The sequence below is a fragment of the Delphinus delphis genome, chromosome X (genome assembly GCF_949987515.2).
Source record: "Delphinus delphis chromosome X, mDelDel1.2, whole genome shotgun sequence".
In the NCBI taxonomy this organism is placed as follows: domain Eukaryota; kingdom Metazoa; phylum Chordata; class Mammalia; order Artiodactyla; family Delphinidae; genus Delphinus; species Delphinus delphis.
Window position 1 is genome coordinate 109,380,346 of NC_082704.1, and position 17,966 is coordinate 109,398,311.

At 45.4% G+C, this 17,966-nt stretch overlaps 1 protein-coding gene across 6 annotated transcripts in view; it reads left to right on the plus strand.

Moving 5' to 3' along the window:
* The first annotated feature begins 8,855 nt into the window (after positions 1 to 8,855).
* MAP7D2 (MAP7 domain containing 2) overlaps positions 8,856 to 17,966 on the plus strand; it is a 107,773-nt gene continuing 98,662 nt past the window's right edge. For all 6 annotated transcript variants that reach the window (XM_060002558.1, XM_060002560.1, XM_060002562.1 and 3 more), the window contains exon 1: positions 8,856 to 9,039. In XM_060002558.1, the coding sequence (XP_059858541.1) occupies positions 8,913 to 9,039 (127 nt within the window). In that variant the 5' untranslated portion in view covers positions 8,856 to 8,912. The remainder of the gene's footprint in view (positions 9,040 to 17,966) is intronic.

The following is a 17,966-nucleotide window of genomic DNA, read 5'->3' on the forward strand; positions in this document are numbered from 1 at the left end:
CATCAACTCTAGTAAGATGAAATTAAGGGCAGGGCTAGTTAGACCTAACTAGCCACATTGAAGTGGTATGCAACTGTAAAAGAAATCCTTCATGTAGCTTGTGAAACTTTTATTCTACTGGTCTCCAGAGAACTCTTCAGTGTTGAAAAGTAATACACAGAGGATTAAACCTTCACATGGCTTCAGAAAATAAGCACATCTTTTTTTTTTTTTTTTTTTTTTAGTAAGCACATCTTTGATCCCATGCTTAGTATAATTTCCTTTCCTAAGTGTGCAAACTCTGGAATAAAAATCTGAGGTACTATAAAATATTAAATCAAAAACCAGAAACTAAGAGTGGACAATTGCAGTTGATGTTTCTTACTCTATGGAGTCCCTGAACACTTAACCTAGGTGGAATGTGTCTGAGACCATGGACTGGTTTTTAGTACTCATAAGGAACCAGCCTTGAAGAGTTGACTGAGTGATCATCTTCGTCGGTAATCTAAACCTCCTAAGATATTTAGGCTTCTGTACATAAAAGTGTTCTGGTAAATTTGTGGTATATGCAGATCTTTCCTCCACATTGTTTTACCAAGAATGTTTTGACTCTGCATCTGTGCTACAGTTCATGGTACGGGTGGTGCAACTCAAACATTAGTTTTTCTACTTAACCTCCTCTAATAATATGGTTTGTCTAAAGATTCTTACCCCAATTCACGTGTTTGCAGGTGACATTTTTTTTCTTGTCTACGTAGTAACAGCCCAATCTAGTGCTGTTGTACCCTAGAAAATCTCAAATTATAATGATTAAAATAGTTGGGGTAAACTTGTAGTTCATATGCAACACTACTTGGAGGAATTATTTTACTAACTTGTCTTTAGTGTGGAAATTAGTTTCATTGATTTGATTATATTTCAAAGGTGGAATGGAAGTGGTCCTCAAGAAAAAAAACCTTTTTTGTTGTTATACTGTTTGATTCCTATAATACAATGCTAGAAAGTATGCCCTGAAAGAAAATAAAGTCTTTGAAATCCAAGAATAATGATTCTTACTGCTAAGAGAATGTAATAGTTATTACTAATGAGTTCGATAGGCATGCATTTTTCATGCAGTGTTTATTCCACTTCCAATTAGAGTATATAAATAAGTTGTATTACTAAGGTGGCTAAATAACCAAACCAAGTGTTTGTGTAAAAAAAGACTTGCCAAGATTTAATTGTTTGACTGTTGAATCTTTCTTGAAAATCCCGCCTCTCAAAGAGACCACCTCTTAAGGAGCCTGTAAACTATGCATGATGAAAATTCTTGTATTTTATTAAGGAGTGGCCATTGGTTTACTCACCACATCTGTGGAATCATGGCTATAAGTATAGTTGCTTACAGAACTCCTGGTGACTTGTAGTTTAACTTACTCTCATCTATCTTGTGTAAATATTAAATTATAGGACATTGCATAACATCTTGAAAAGATACAAACTGCTGTCAGTATTGACTTCAGAGCAAGTGAGTAATCTAATAGGTAAAAGCATGTTTCAAATAAAATACCTAGCTGGATTTATACTTTATTTGTATTGTGTACAGATTTAACAACATCCAGTATTAACTATGGCTTGGCAGTGAAATGAAAGTAAGTTCTTTATGTTACCTGTCATAAAGATTAAAAAGATTTGTATTGGTGTGAGATGTTTAGATCTCTGTCCTGCTTAGTAAGGGGAAGTTTCATTTATACAGCTTTTACATACCACTTTGTGTTTTTTATTTACCTTCAACTACCATCATTGCTTTTTTCTTCCTATTTTAGAAAAGAACAAAATCTGAATTAAGTCTTACTATAAGTGTGATAAGACACTAGCCTCTCAGGTATGGAGTGAACCGATGAATTCGGAGGGTGTGTTGGACTGTGTCTTCTCTTCCTCCCACAGCCGCCTAGTGCTTAGGAGGCATGTGGTAGGGAGTGAAGAACATGGGCTCTGAGGTCAGGCAGCCTGTGCCACAACCCCCACTCTGCCCTTTACCTGCAGGTGACCACGGGCACCTTCTCCAGCTTGTCTGAGCTTCAGGCTCCTCACCTGTAAGATGGAGATGATGAGAAGAGTACCTGCAGAATCACAGAAATGTTGGGAGGATTAATAATGCGTGTTCGTATGTGTGATCCACTTAGAGCAGTGTCCGCCACTATTCACTTGATATCCAGGACTGTGTAAGATAGGAATATGCACGTCTTTTTTATTCTCTATTTACCATTTCTTTTACTTGCAGTCTTTGGTTCCTATAACAAAAGAAGTGTGTAGAATATATATTTGTATATTCATGTCGACACAATATTTAAAATAATTGCTACCACCCTCATTTAATTCAGCATAAGACTAACAGATGGAAGTCTCTAAATTGCTTAAAGAAAGGTATTTTGCAAAGTACCAACTTGCTCTATATTTCTTTAGAGAAAGCTTATAATTAGTAATATTGGTAGCTCTGGTCATCTTTCATTCTGAAGTCTTTAATGAGTCCTTTTACCATAGATTCATGACAGCTAATTGGTACTGATTTGGAGGTTTCCTTTCCCATCATTTGGAATTATGTAATCAGATGCAAACTATTGCAATTAGAAATAAAATATGAAATAACTTTCAACAGTGTATGCAGTTGATTCTTTTCAAACTGTTTATGACATTTTTAACTAAACTTTTATTCATGATCATTCTTTTCTGGAAATTTTGATGTATGAGGGAAATGTATACTTAATCTGTTTTTTATTTTTGTGTTTTTGGTTGTTTGATTTGAATGAATCCGTTTGGTCAGACTGCAGTTACAGGGTTGCATTTTCTGGGCAAGTGAATTTGTTACAAACCTGTGCTGAAGACATTTTCTGATGGTAAATCAGTTGTCCAGAATGATCTCAAATTTCCAGAATCCCATTCACTGGGCCTTATTTTATACTGTGCAAAGACATAGGTGAAGTAGATATTTATCCTCTGGTCAACTTGCTCACTTTTGTTTTTCTTTTTTAACTTGCTCTCTTTTAAAAAGCCAGTCTTTTCTGTTCCAATCCAGGCTTTGTTCGGTTCACAATCTGATAATGGCAGATCAAAAAGTGGGGACAAAACCTGAGTAAAGTCTCATTGCTGATTTGATCCACTGGACTGTCAGGTATAGAATTAGTTGGAGTTTTGCACGTTTGATAAAGTTCAATGCATATTTATGCTTTTAAATATCTCTTGTAAATCTAAGAATAATCGGGATTTTCCTAACTTGATAGTTTATCTACCGAAAGCAAACATAGAAACTCACAATTTCTTTTAAAAAGCGAATTTTACTTAAGAATGTCCCTGACAAGCAGTAAAATGATTAATCTTATTAAATCCAACCCTTGAGTACACATGTTTTTAATAGTTCGTGTGACAAGGTTAAAACGTGCTCCATGAAACACATCTGCGTGCTGTGAAGTACCATAGTTGCCTCACGGAAAAACACTCGTGCGATTATTGAGTTGCAAACTGAACTGGCCATCGTTTTTCTTGGAATACCATTTTTACTTGAAAGAACAACAGACAAACTGGTTATGCAAACGTGCGTTTGTGGTCAGGTTTTCTCAAAATAACCCTGTCACTTTAAGGAAAACAACTGACAGCATTTGTTGGAGGTGATAAGAGTTTGGGGAAACTGATGTTGCCACCATTAGCTTGACGGCTTCGCAGTGAAGAGATCAGAGGTGGTAATAATGAATGTGACTTTTTAATACTGTAGAATGAAGTGTGTTGACATTTGGAAGATCGTAGCGGAGTCAAGCAGTATTTTCTAAATGATGAGTGGGTTTTAACGTACTAGTATGAAAAGATCACTGATTCAGTATTAGATTCCACAATGCAACTAACTTTAAGAAGTTACCATTTGTCAGGATTGGGTATAGTGTCAAGAGCATACACGGTTACCTGAAAAGCCGTTAAAATAGTTCTCCCTTTTCCAACTACATAGTGGCCAGATTTTCTTCATGTGCTTTAACGAAAACATATTGTAACACACTGAATACAAAAGCAGATATGCAACTCGATTTTACTTTTTTAAAAATATTTATTTATTTAGCTGCCTCGGGTCTTAGTTGCAGCATGCGGGATCTTCATTGCAGGATGCGGGCTTCTCTAGCTGCGGTGCGTGGGCTTAGTTGCCCCACAGCATGTGGAATCTAAGTTCCCCGAACAGGGATCGAACCCGAGTCCCTTGCATTGGAAGGCAGATTCTTAACCACTGGACCACCAGGGAAGTCCCGGGACTCAATTTTCATTTAAGCCAGACAGTAAAGAGATTTGCAAAAATGTGAAACAACGCCACTCTTCTCAAATTGGGAGGGGGTTGTTACTTTTCATTAAAAGTATGTTATTTAGGCTTACTGTTAAAGTAACAAATCTTTTAAAAATTTTCTAGCACATCAATACTCCCACAGGTGAACTTGTCATTTCAAGGAAAACTGAGTGTTTGTTGCAATATCACACATGCGCTTTCAGGTAAAAATTGAGTTTTGGAAAACTAAACATTCACCGCCATTAGCAGATTACAGAAGTTCTTTGGGAGTCTCAATTTTAGGTGTAAAATAGGAGTTGGTGAACTTTTACTAAAGGACCAGATAGTAAATATTTTAAGCTTTGTAGGCCATATGATCTCTCTTACAGCTATTCAGTTCTGTCAGTGTTGTGTTGCACAATAGCCTGAGACAACACGTAAACAAATGAATGAGACTGCATTGCAGGAAAAGTTCATTAACAGAAGTAGGTGGTGGGCTACATTTGGCCTACAGGCCGTAGGTTACCAACCCTTGCTGTAAAGGGACTCTGAGGCAAAAAAATTGAGAATTGCTGCACTAGACTTAACAACTAGATGGTATAACAGATTTTAAGATGTTCAGGGAATTCTCTGGTGATCCAGTGGTTAGGACTCCGTGTTTCCACTGCAGGGGGCACGGGTTCGAGGGAACAAAGATCCTGCATGCTGCACGGTGATGCTAAAAAGAAAAAAAATGTCGTTCAGCTCTAACTAGATTTTTAGGAAGTTAGCCTAATGGCAAAAGCCCAGCAAACTAATGTCATTTTGTTAAACAGATGGCTTAAATAGAAAGACACTGCTCATAGATGGTATGATGTCATAAAAATGCCAGTTCTGATTAATATTCCAACAGGATTTGGGGGGGATAGAAAAATTGATTCTAGAATAAGTTCATATGGAAATTATGAATTTCTAAGGCAATTTTAAAAGCAGAGCAAAGAACTTCATCAGATACTGTCACACCATAATCCATAGTAATAAATAATAGATGCAGTAACAGACAAAAAGATCAGAATAAAGAGCTCAGAATCAAGCCCATGTACATATGGGAATCTGATACATGATAAAAGTGGTTTCACAATCATTGGGGAAAGGATAGAGTACTTAAAAGTTGGTGCTGGACAAACCTACATTTTACAGAGAAAAGTAAATATGGATCTCATGTCACCGTATACAGAAAATAAATTGCTTTAAAGGTAAATCTGTAAACTAATGAAAATGTAGACTATTGTGAGTGGGCAAGTATATAATTAAGACCTATGGCCCTCGTTAATTCCTTCTAACTACAATTTGAGTTGTTCTCTTTCCCCCTTGAGGTTCATCTCCACCGGAGTTGAGGGACTACAATAAACATCGTACAATTTGACCTTTTACATCTGTATCCAGAACAAAACCAAGACCTCTTAAAGCACAAACCATAAGCATAAGGTGAAAATTGATAGGTTTTATTTTGTAACCATGGGAAAGATTGAATGAAGAACTATCAATGGATGTTAAACCTTAGGAAGAAGTTTTGGCAAGGAGTAGAATATTTGCTTGGCCTTAAAGTGGCTCCCCACAGATTGCCGATTAGTTGCAAGAGAAAAATAGCACCTCTATACTGGAGAAACTGGCAGCCAATTAGGTAAAATTATTGTATCCATGTTATATTTACTGAAGTTGATAACTAATGTGGGTGTTTAAGACTATCCTGAGAGGACTTCCCTGGTGGCGCAGTGGTTAAGTATCCACCTGTCAGTGCAGGGGACACGGGTTCGAGCCCTGGTCCTGGAAGATCCCACATGCTGCGGAGCAACTAAGCCTGTGCGCCACAACTACTGAGCCTGCACTCTAGGGCCCGTGCACCGCAACTACTGAAGCCCGCGCGCCTAGAGCCCGTGCTCTGCAACAAGAGAAGCCACCCCAATGAGAAGCCCGAGCACCTCAACAAAGAGTAGCCCCCGCTTGCCGCAACTGGAGAAAGCCCGCGCAAAGCAACGAAGACCCAACACAGCCAAAAATAAAAAGACAATATCCTTAGGAAATACGCACTGAAGTATTTAAGGGGAAGGCCGTGTATATGTATGCAGCTTGCTAGCAAAACAACCAAGGATAAAAAAAAAAAAGAGGTACAGCTAGGATTACAAATGATAAATGGAGTAAAATGTCAATGATAGGTGAGTTTGAGTAAAGGGCATATGACTTATTTGTAAATTCTTATTTGTGCAACTTTTCTGTAAGTTTGTGGTTATTTCCATATAAGAAGCTTTTTTAAATGGATTGATTTTGGCATAAAAATTGACGTTTTGCTAATCTTAGAAAACGTTAGTTGACTAGCGTGAAATATTTAAGCCCATAAGGATTATCTAGAATACAAAAAACCTGGAAATCAACAAGAGAAAGACAAGTAGCCCAATAGAAAGACAGGGATTGAACAGGTAATTTACAGAAGAGTAAACCAGAATAAATGGTTAATCTCTTTTTTTTGATGTGGACCATTTTTAAAGTCTTTACTGAATTTGTTACAATATTCTGTTTTATGTTTTTTGGGTTTTTGGCCTCCAGGCATGTGGGATCTTAGCTGCCACAGCCCCTGCATTGGAAGGCGAAGTCCCAGTTAATCTGTTTCTGATAGATTTGTATACAGTTGCAATGGATAGATGTTGAAAACAATTCCAAGCAAGGAAAAACAGAATGATAGCTGGTGTGCCTTATCATTTATATAAATTTAAACCACGCATATCTTCACTATATGTTTGAAAGTAGAACTACAAAAATATATTAAACAGGAGGTGTATATGATTGAAGAGAGGAATGCAAGTGGGAATAGAAAATAAACAGAAAAAATAGAATCAAAAGAGAAAAAAATAGAATCAAACTAGACAGGGGTATTCTGACAAGTCAGCAAGCCTTGAGCTCAGGAGGTGGATGAGTTATAAGCTCGTACCCAAGGTCTGTAAGACCAAAAGAAGAAAAAAAGAAAAAGTGAAAACAGCTCCCAAGCCCTAATTAACTTGTCTCAATCTTATTGAGTTGGAAGCAGTTTTCATTACAAACAAGGGGCCAGCCCCAACTTGCCCGCTTTTCTGCGTGTTTGTGTCTAAACTCCCCTTCTGGCTTTCTCACCATAGCTGCGCCCTACTAGCACACCTTTGGGAGTGTCATGAACACGTTCATCACATTTTTGTGCCAACAAAGGGGCTCTTCCCAAGCTTTTCACTAAGAATCTGGTTGTCAGTTACTGAGAGTTTCAACTTGTGTGGTTTTTTTTTTTTTGTATAATTTACACACCATAAAGTTCACCCGTTTAAAATGTACAGTGGCTTTTAGTATAGAGTCAACCATCCCTATGATGTAATTCTAGAATGTTACCATCACCCTCCCCAAAGAAACCTTGTACCCTGATTCAGCTCTATTCGGCTTTTTAACCTTGCATTTCTTTCTCCCCCAGGGGTGGAAGTTAAAACCCGGGGGCTGGTCACTGCCCACCAGAGAAACGTGCAGCCTGGGGCTCCCCTGGAGTGGGTTATCACTCGGCAGGCTATATCTGGGTAAACACCTGGAGGCTTGAGCTGGCTCTGCGAAGATGTCTTTTTCAATATGTATATTTTTGAAAAGAAGTTAAGTGCTCTGGCAGGGGTAAAAGGACATCCAGGGGAAACACACCTCCACAGGCCCCCACACCCTGTCCAGACGCCTACTCCCAAGGCTACACGTTCAGTGCACTCTCATTTGTCTTCCCAGAGATGTTCTCACAGAGATTTCTCTAGTGCATTATTTGCACACCAGGAAGAAGCCATTGAGTAGCGCTCGGGTGGAATCAGCCTGGGAGTGGGGGCATGGTTGGAAGGCTGACTGCGTGCCCCTCCTCTTCCTTGAAGGTCCACCAGTCTGGCTTCCTGGAGCCCCTCGCTGCGGTGAGGGAAGACCTAGCGCCTGCCACCCGTGCACCTTTGTGCTTGGAGGGAGGCATCTGCACATGTGGCACTGGCCCAAGCGGCGCCTGCCCGAGGCCCTAAGAGGACCTGTTTCCAGAGCTGCAGCTCTATGTATGTGGATGCCTAGTGTGTGTGAACTTCTGCGAGCCGTGTGAGAACATGTGCGTGCTGGGTGGGCAGGTGTGTACACATGGTGTGTGCGCGCTGTGTTCACACTGCGTGAGGATGTGTGTGCACCCTGTGTGAGAAACTACATCCCATGTATATATAATGCTGAGTGTATGCACTGTGTGGGGACGTGTGTTTACACCGGTGTGTGCATGCTGTGTGTGCGCACTGTATGAGGAACCGTGTGCATGCCGTGTGTGCGTGCGCGCTGTGAGGACTGGTGTGCACATCGAACGTGCACGCGGTGTGTGGGAGCGCTATGAGAACTAGTGCTCACACTGCACGTGCACGCCGTGTACTCGTGCTGTGTGAGGGCTGGTGTGCATATTGCCAAGTGCACGAGGTAGGCGCCTGCTGCTTGAGGACCCGTGTGCAGCTCGCGTGTGCACGCGGTGCTCGTGCGCGGCTTGAGAACCGGTGCGCACATCGCACGTGCACGCCGTGGCGGGGACGCGTGCGCGTACGGACGCGCGCAGGTCCGATACGGCGCGGCGGCAGGGGCAGTGCGCCTGTGCGGCCCCGGCATCCCGATGGAGCACGGCGTCGACTGCGGGGCGGCAGCCGGGACGGAGGGGTCTACGCGGGCCCCCCCGCTTCCCGGGAAGATGGCCGAACCGGGCGCGGTGCGGACCTCGCCGCCCAACCACCGGCCTTCAGGTAGGGCTCCCGGGATGCGGCGGGCGCGTGGGAGCCTCAGGCCCCCCGGGCGGGCCGCAAGAGGTAGAGGTTGTGGAGCGCGAGGCTGTGGGGGGCGGGGCGCGGAACTGAGCTAATGTCCTTTCCTCAGCCCGGGGTCGCCTGGGCGCGGGACCCCGGGGCCGGCGCCCCTCACGGTGCCGGTGGCAGAGTACGCTCTCGAGTGGCCAGAGTGGGTGGGATTGGGGGTGGCTTAGGGTGGGTGGCAGGTATGTTTGGCGTGCGGGGACCGGGGCCACGCTTGATGCCCCAGGGGCCCGGGGGGCTGGCCCCGCATCGCGGAGCAGCAGGCGTGGGGGGCACTGGGGCCGACCGAGCGGGCGCGGGGGGTGGCCGGGGCCTGCGCGCCTGCCCAATCTGCGTCTCGGGCGTCGCGCGCGAGGGGCAGCCCAGCTTCATGCTTCGCGGCGTCCCCGGGGGGCAGAACCGGCGCGTCACCCACTGGCAGGGGTGGCCAGCTGCGAGCCCCGGGCCGGGTTCCCCTGCCGCCCGCTTGCGCTCCTGGCGGCCGCGGGTGCGCTGCCCAGGGGTCTGGCGGGGTCGCGGCTCCCTCGCGTGGCAGCGCGACGGATGAGTCCCCCGGCCCTAGAGGCTGCAGCTGCTGGGAGCTAAGGAGGGATGGTCCCCGGATTGGCTGCCTGGAAACGAGCGAAGCAGGGAGAGATTTTGAGGACATTTGGCAGAATTTTAGATAAGCTGGTTTCGCATCTTCTAACGTTCTGTAAAGTGGTTGCAGGTAGTGCGGGTGTGTAAGCAACTTGGAAACCGATTTCATGTTTTTCCTGGCAACACCTTTTTTTTTTAAGTTAGTGTGAGGTATTTTTAAGGCGTGTTTTACCGCAGTATAACGTGCATCCCACAAAAGCGCACAGATCTTAAGTATAGGATTTGGAGAATTATCACATAGTGAAGATCTGCGTGTTTTATGTAAGGTGTACCAAGGAAGGGAAGGAAATCAAGGGCAATGTTCTTTAGTCACTTAAAACATGGTTTTCATGGGGGAGGGGTATGTTCTGATTGGGCCTTCATTTGCATCATTTCGAGAAGGAGGAGGTGGCTTAAATCTTTCCCAGTTTGCGTTTTTTATCACGCATTTGTTTTGAAGGCAGAATTTAACAAATATCACAGGATAGTGATATAAATACTAAAAAGATGTACTTCTGTTTTCGTCCTTTTTGTTTGGGAAACTCGGCTGCATGTGCTAGGGAGAAACCCAAAACCCACCCATCCATCAGAACCAGCCTTGGGGGAGGGGGACCTAGTAGAATATAACATTGGAAAAGGGAGGTTGTTAAAGTTCACATTTTTATTTGGTCGAGTTTAAACAATTAGGTCGTTTCGATGTTTTAGAGGCAGGGCGGAGCTGTATGGTTGAGCCTGAAATATCTGTGATATTTTAATTTATTTGAAGGCACTCAATAAGGGGACATCCTTATTAAGTTCTACTTGGAAACTTTATTGTAGAAAAATAGCTTAAAGCTCTTTTCCTTCATTTGAAATTAGAAATATGGAAAGACATGTTGTGTGAAGGTTTAAAATATTTCAGGGAGTTCCCTGGTGGTCCAGTGGTTAAGACTCCGAGCTTCCACCGTAGGGGGCATGGGTTCAATCCCTGGTCTGGGAACTAAGATTCCACAAGCCGCGCGATGCGGCCAAAATGTATATATATATATATACACACACACACACACACACACACACACATATATATATATATATATACACACACATATATATATATATTTCATAAACTTCTATGTGCATAAGGGTTGATGTGGAATAATTGGAGTGTTCAATTTAGGTGCCAGGTAGTACCATGGTTTGTTCTTTCAAGTGGGTTTTGTGAGGCTAGGTACTTAGAAAAATAATGTCATCCTCAGAGAAGTCTTGATTTTTGAGTTTTTTGTGTTTTTTTAATATTTATTTATTTACTTACTTTTGTCCGCGTTGGGTCTTCATTGCTGCGTGCGGGCTTTCTCTAGTTGCGGCGAGCGGGGGCTACTCTTTGTTGAGGTGCTCGGGCTTCCCATTGCAGTGGCTTCTCTTGTTGCAGAGCACGGGCTCTAGGCGCACAGGCTTCAGTGGTTGTGGCTCGTGGGCTCTAGAGCGCAGGCTCAGTAGTTGTGGCGCACGGGCGCAGCTGCTCCGCAGCATGTGGGATCTTCCTGGACCAGGGCTCAAGCCTGCGTCCCCTGCCTTGGCAGGCGGATTCTTAACCTCTGCGCCACCAGGGAAGCCCTTTGAGGTTTTATTATAATACATCTTGGTACTGATTACTCTTGGCTGCCCAAGGCCTTATCATTTGGGACCCATTCTTGATGAGAGTGAACCTGCATTTCTTGAGAGTCAACCATTGATCCTAAGCTTGTGCTGAGTGCTGTGAGGGGCAGAAAAGACTAAGAGGCCTGAGGTGTTTAGGCTCTCGGACAATTTCACGGCAGCACAGCTGGGCAATATGGGCCGGCAAGTGGTTTTCCTGGGAGCTGTTGTAGAAGGTCGCAGGGGAATACCTCTCTGGTTGTTTCTTCTAGCAACAGGTTCTTCCAATACTGAAATCCTGTGCATTTTTTCCCCATTACCCACCAGTGATGCTTGCTTTCTTTCCTTTCAGTTACTCCCAGAAGAGAAATTACCAGATGTGCTGTTCTCCTTAGTGCTTGTGTTATATCACAGCATCAGGAATGCGGAGCAAGCGCCTGTTGCTTGGTTCTGCCTCAATACCTTTAGAGGGCAAGCAGAGTCACCAGGTCACCGTTGTCAGGCTGCCTCGCTGTTACACAGGTCCTGGGCACCGCTCAGTCTGAAATGCCCCCTTCTCCCCTTTTCCCTTCGGGCGTTCACTTCCTCTAGGCTTCTCTCAGTCTGAATTAAGGAAGTCGTCTTGCCTGTGCCTGCAGCACCTGCAGGAAAGCACTCTTCTTCTTCTGCACGTGTGACGACATTAACCCTCCAGTTCCTCTCGGCAGGTGTTCATTGGGTGCCCACTGTGAGCAGGGCCCTGTGCTGGTGGCTCCTGCTGTCATTGGAGCTCGGGCGATCGAGATCCAGACTGCCTGGGTGTGAATGCCGCCTCTCCCCTTCCTGATGTCTCACCTCAGGGAGACACTGCTGAGCTTTAGTTTTCTCAGCTTTAAAATGGGCTTAAGAACACCGTGGGGGGGGGGGGGATAGAAACACTGCCTTGAAGATGAAGGAATTGATACCTGTAAAGCAGTGCTTGACACACAGTAAATGCTGAAGCTGGTTAGCCATTGTCCCTTCTGTTAGATGATTGGCTTGAGGGCGAGGCCTGGTGCAGAGGGTGACTGGATGGTCATCCTACTCCCCCTCAGAGGTTTTTGTCTTTGTTTTTGCGGTACGCGGGCCTCTCACTGTTGTGGCCTCTCCCGCTGTGGAGCACAGGCTCCGGACGCGCAGGCTCAGCGGCCACGGCTCACGGGCCCAGCCGCTCCGCGGCATGTGGGATCTTCCCGGACCGGGGCACGAACCCGTGTCCCCTGCATCGGCAGGCGGGCTCTCGACCACTGCGCCACCAGGGAAGCCCCCTCCTCACAGTTCTTTCACGCAACAGGTGTGTAACTGATTTTTGACAATTGCATTATGCTGGGAGCAGCTCCACTGGGTTGAGGAAATACTCGTGAGTTGGATTAAAGAAGTGTGTCGGTGGAGGAGCTTGAGATAGTGGAATTACAAAGCATGTTTCCTGAGGCTTGTTGAACTTTCCAGTGCTTTCTGCAGGTAAATACTGTTTACTGAGTTCAATCCATTTGCCCATGGTTCCCTGGTAAGGAGGGAATTGCTTTGAGTTGAGACGAGGTTCCCTGCTGTCCTTCCATCTGCCTGTCTTCCATCCCCCATCCTAGATCAGGAGAATGGAGGAGTGCAGACTGGAAGTTCAGGAGAGCCTCCCCCCAGGGGCCACAGTAGGGAAAAGGAAAGGCTGAGAGTAGGGCCCCAAGAAATCAGAGTTCTTCATCCTTTCTCAAAAACCATTCTTTTTTTTTTTTTTGCCACACTGCACGCCTTGTGGGATCTTAGTTCCCCGACCAGGGACTGAACCCGGGCCCTCAGCAATGAAAGCGCGGCGTCCTAACCACTGGACCACCAGGGAAGTCCCTAAAACCATTATTGACCACTGTCATCGTAGAGCTGTTTGGACCAAGAGGAGCAACTTGAGCTTGTGCGTGTGTCCTAACGTTGCAAGTCCCTTCGGCAGTGAGAAGGGCCAAGGTCAGGAGCGAAAGAAAGTTGTATTTGATCTGGGGCTTCTGGCTTTGTGGAGTTATGGCACTGAAGGACTCGGACCTGGCAGGACCTTCAGGGCAAATTCCTGAAAGTCTGACCATCAACTGTTTCTTTTCTGATGTACTGACCCTAGTGACCCGACTGGTCAAATTCTGTCATTTCTATCTCTATCCCTTCTCCCTCTCCACAATTAAAGGATGTTTTCCTCTCATTCAGATGCCCCATCTTCTGCCATGGTTCACTTTTTAAAAGAACATCTTGCCTTCTGTAGTAGCTATACTGATTGACTTATAACACAGTAGGATTTGCAGGGTTGCTTTGGGCAGACGAGAGATGTGGTTTTCTGGGGGATGCTGGTCAATAGTCTAGTGGGCTTTGTTGGGAGGATTTAACAAGGTAGAACTCATAATGGCTCAGCATAGTAGGTGCTCACAGGGCAGGTAGTCTGATGATGCTTATGATGGTATTGCCCAGTTCCGGGGGGTGGGGGAGGGAGGGTTCGCAGGCAGAGCTGACTCTGGCAGCAGTCTGATAATTTGAAAACTTTCCGTGGCCCTGCCCTCTAGGCTCTTTTGAACGAATTACACCAGAAGAAGGAAGAGGCAGTGGTCCAGGGTGGCTGCCCTTGGGGCGCCGTGGCCCAGGAGGGATTGCTCACCGCCCGGCTCATGTCTGAGGTGACCGCTTTCCAATGAGGAGTCTGCCGGCTAGGCACCTGAGGCTCCGGGGCACGCTGGGCCTCGGGATCCCCTTCATCCGCCTCTGAGCTCTGTCTCAATGTAGGCCTCGGTCTGCTTCTCTCTTGGGGAGCGGTAGCTTTCCTCTTGCCATTTAAAATGCCCAATTCAGTGGTTGTCAGTATATTCACAGAATTGTACAGCTATCACCACAGTCAATTTCAGAACATGTTCGTCACCCCGCAGAGAAACCCCATAACCATTAGCTGTCATTCCCCATTCCCCCTCACCCGTCATCCACTCCCCAGGTCCTGGCAGCCACCCATCTACACTGTCTCCATGGAGACCTCTAGGCTTCAGCCCTTGATGTGCGCACATATTGTGGTTGCCCGGAAGTTCTCGGGTGGCTCTCCATGCATCAGGGATTTAAAAACCATCGTTCTGCACGCTGCATTCTTCAGGTCCAATACTTGCGTTCACCGCAAAGCCTTGTCTTTTCACCTCCTGGGCATTCCTCTGCTCGGGGCCTGCAGGGCCCTGAGAACCTGAATGGAACCTCCCAAGTAGTCTGCAGTCATATATTGCACATGTGTTCATTTTAGCTCCTCAAATAGTAACAGCTGCTAATTGTTGAGCACTTAGGTCCCAAGCACCGTTATAAGCACTTGTCATACGTTATTTACTTTATTCCTCATAGCCATCCTTTATACTGTTTTTATTCTCATTTTAGAGATTTGTAATTTTCTATTCCTGTGTAGCGAAACACTCCAAACTTACTATTTCTCACCATTCAGGGGGTTGGTTGGGCTCAGTTGAGTGGTTCTCCTGCTGCCTGTGCTGTCAGCTGGGAGCTCAGTGGGGTTGAAATGTTCAAGATGGCCTCTCATGGTCCGGGTGTCTCAAATTACACAAGGAGTCTGTCCTGGCCTTCCTCACAGTGTGGCAGCTGTTCTTCAAGAGCCAGGAAGTGCAGGTTGCCGGTTCTCTTATGGCCCAGACTTGAAAGTCCCAGAATGTCCCTTCTGCTGCATTTGGTGGTCAAAGCAAGTCACAAAGCCAGCCCAGATTCAAGGGGCGGGGAAATAGACTCCACCTCTTGAGGTGAGGCATGGTAAGTGCCTACTAGGAGAGGAGGAATCTCCCTTTTCGGAGATTCTCTACTGTAACAGCTAAGTACATTGACACTAAGAGAAGTTAAGTAAGGGAATTCCCTGACTCAGCCCTTTCACTGCCAGGGCCCAGGTTTGATCCCTGGTCAGGAAACTAAGATCCTGCATGCTGTGTGGCACGGCAAAAAAAAAAAAAAAAAAAAAGAGAGAGGTTCAATAAGTTGGTCAAGGTCACACAGTAAGTGTGTTTGACTCTAGAGTTAAGTATTTTTAATCTCCATGCCTCTGTGCCATTCCAGATAGATTATAACAAATTCCTTTTGCACATGGGTCATGCCTCCCGCATTTTCTGTACCCCTCTCAAGCTCTAGCTCAGTACTATCGATATACATTTTATAAGGATTTTGTGTACCTTTTTTTATAGTATACAGTTGTTTTTCTCTACAGAGGTGATGAGGACCTTCATTTCTTAGAATTACAGCAAAAGTCTTATCAACAAAAATGCTTAGAGGAAGAGAAGTTTCATTTAACAGAATTTCTTATTTGCCAGGAATTAAGCCCCCATCCCCTCTGTGCCAGCCTTTATGTTGGGGTCTGGAAGATCTCCTTAGTATGCTTTCCTGTCTTAGAGCACTGCATTGGCTGTGACTGAGGACTGCGGCTCTTAGGTCATCACTCTGGAAGGCCCACGGAAGATTCTCTTATACTCTAGCCCAGTGTGTCTCTAACTCTTAAATACAATTTAAAGGACTTACTAGAAACAAAATATAAAGCACATGTAAAATACAGGTCCCAATTTTAAAATATCAGATTAGATACCAGATTCCAAGATATCAATGGGTATCACATTACTTTGTCAAATTGCTATGAATGTTTCTAAATACGTGCTCTCAATTTATGTCCTTATTGTGGACGATAATGAACAATAAGGAGGCTGGCATCTGTCCACAGGCCACACTCTGAGTAGCTCTGTCCTGGGCCAGCATTTCCCAAAGGGTGTGGTACCTAAGAGGGTTTAGGTTACACGTGGACAAACTTATCTTCTCAATTTTAGATTAATGGTCCTGTGGATTCTTTAATTGTGTTGTAAAAATACAACTAATACATCAAACCGTAATTTCATGAATATTTTCAAACTGTAATTTCACGAATATTTTCAGAATGACTAAAAAAATGAAAAAAATTCAGTTTAAAGAAAACTACTAAATAATGGTATAGGTTGGTGCTGGCTAATACCAATAGAATGCTAGTCACATATGTACTCCTAAATTTTCTAATAACTGCATTGAAAAAGCAAAAAGAAACGGGAAATTAATATAATAATACAATTTATTTAATTCAGTATATCTAAAATATTGTCATTTCAACATGTAATCAGTGTAAAGAATTATTAATGAGATATCTGACATTCTGTTCTTTGCACCAAGTCTTCCAAAACCAGTGGAAGACTTTATGCTTCAGCACATCTCTACGTGGACTAGTCACAGTTCAGCTGCCCAGTAGCCAGCTGTGGCTAGTGGCTCGCATATTGGACGCGGTGATCTAGAACATTTTCCTCATGGCAGAAAGTTCTGTTGGTCACATAGGGCACCACGGTATTGAGTGTGGTATGAAGAACAGGATGTATGCTGCGGTATTCAGTCTATCTTAGATCTCTTGTGTGGAACTCAAAAGATGCTTTGATAAAACGGTCTCCCCTACAATAAGCAAAACCTCCCTGGACCCTCAGGCTCTGGAGGAGAGAAGCTGCTTTTGCTTTCCCCAGGGTGGGCAAGTGCCGAGGCCCTGGCACGGATTGTCTCGGGGACCTGGCAGGCTGTGGAAAGGGAGTGGGCTCGGCTTTGTGGTAAATGTTGGGCTGTTACGGAGGGAAAGCATGGTATGATACTGATGGAACAGTGGGAGGAGAACGGTATTAGCCAGCGCAGGCTCTCCCAGGTTCAGTGTCGGGTCCGGTGGGGAACCCCGTCTGCGGGGTGGGGTCTGCTGGGCTGGGTCAGGATGGGCTCTGTGAGGGCAGGTCTGGTCATTTCGCCCCAGGGCTAGTGATGTGCTTTCCTAGTTCCTGTTCACAGAAGCCACACTCTGATTATGATCAACAAGTTCTGGTTGGCTGACAGGACAGACCCCCTAACTCTGGAGACCCCATAATTGGACAGTTCCAGTGAATTCAGGGGCTTGTCCCGCCTCCCGCGTCCTAGGTTTGATGATGTGGCAGAGCTGGCACTGGCTATAGGGGGACTTACTGGGCAGGGCCACTTAACCCGAATTCGCTTTCAGGGCCTGAAGGACAAGTCCCTGCCCAGACCAAGTTGTCCCCCTCCTGAGCAGTTGGTCTGTCTTTGCCTTTGACACCAAGTCTTTAAGAGTTAACGGTTGGTGGGGCTTCCCTGGTGGCGCAGTGGTTAAGAATCCTCCTGCCAGTGCAGGGGACACGGGTTCGAGCCCTGGTCCGGGAAGATCCCACATGCCGCGGAGCAACTAAGCCCGTGCGCCACAACTACTGAGCCTGCGCTCTAGAGCCCGCGAGCCACAACTACTGAAGCCCGCGTGCCACAGCTGCTGAAGCCCACACACCTAGAGCCCGTGCTCCGCAACAAGAGAAGCCACTGCCATGAGAAGCCCGCGCACCACAACGAAGAGTAGCCCCCTCTTGCCGCAACTAGAGAAAGCCTGCACGCAGCAACGAAGACCCAACACAGCCAAAAATAAAAATAAATAAATTTTTTTAAAAATTAAAAAAAAAAAAGGGCTTCCCTGGTGGCGCAGTGGTTGAGGGTCCGCCTGCCGATGCAGGGGACATGGGTTTGTGCCCCGGTCCAGGAAGATCGCACATGCTGCGGAGCAGCTGGGCCCG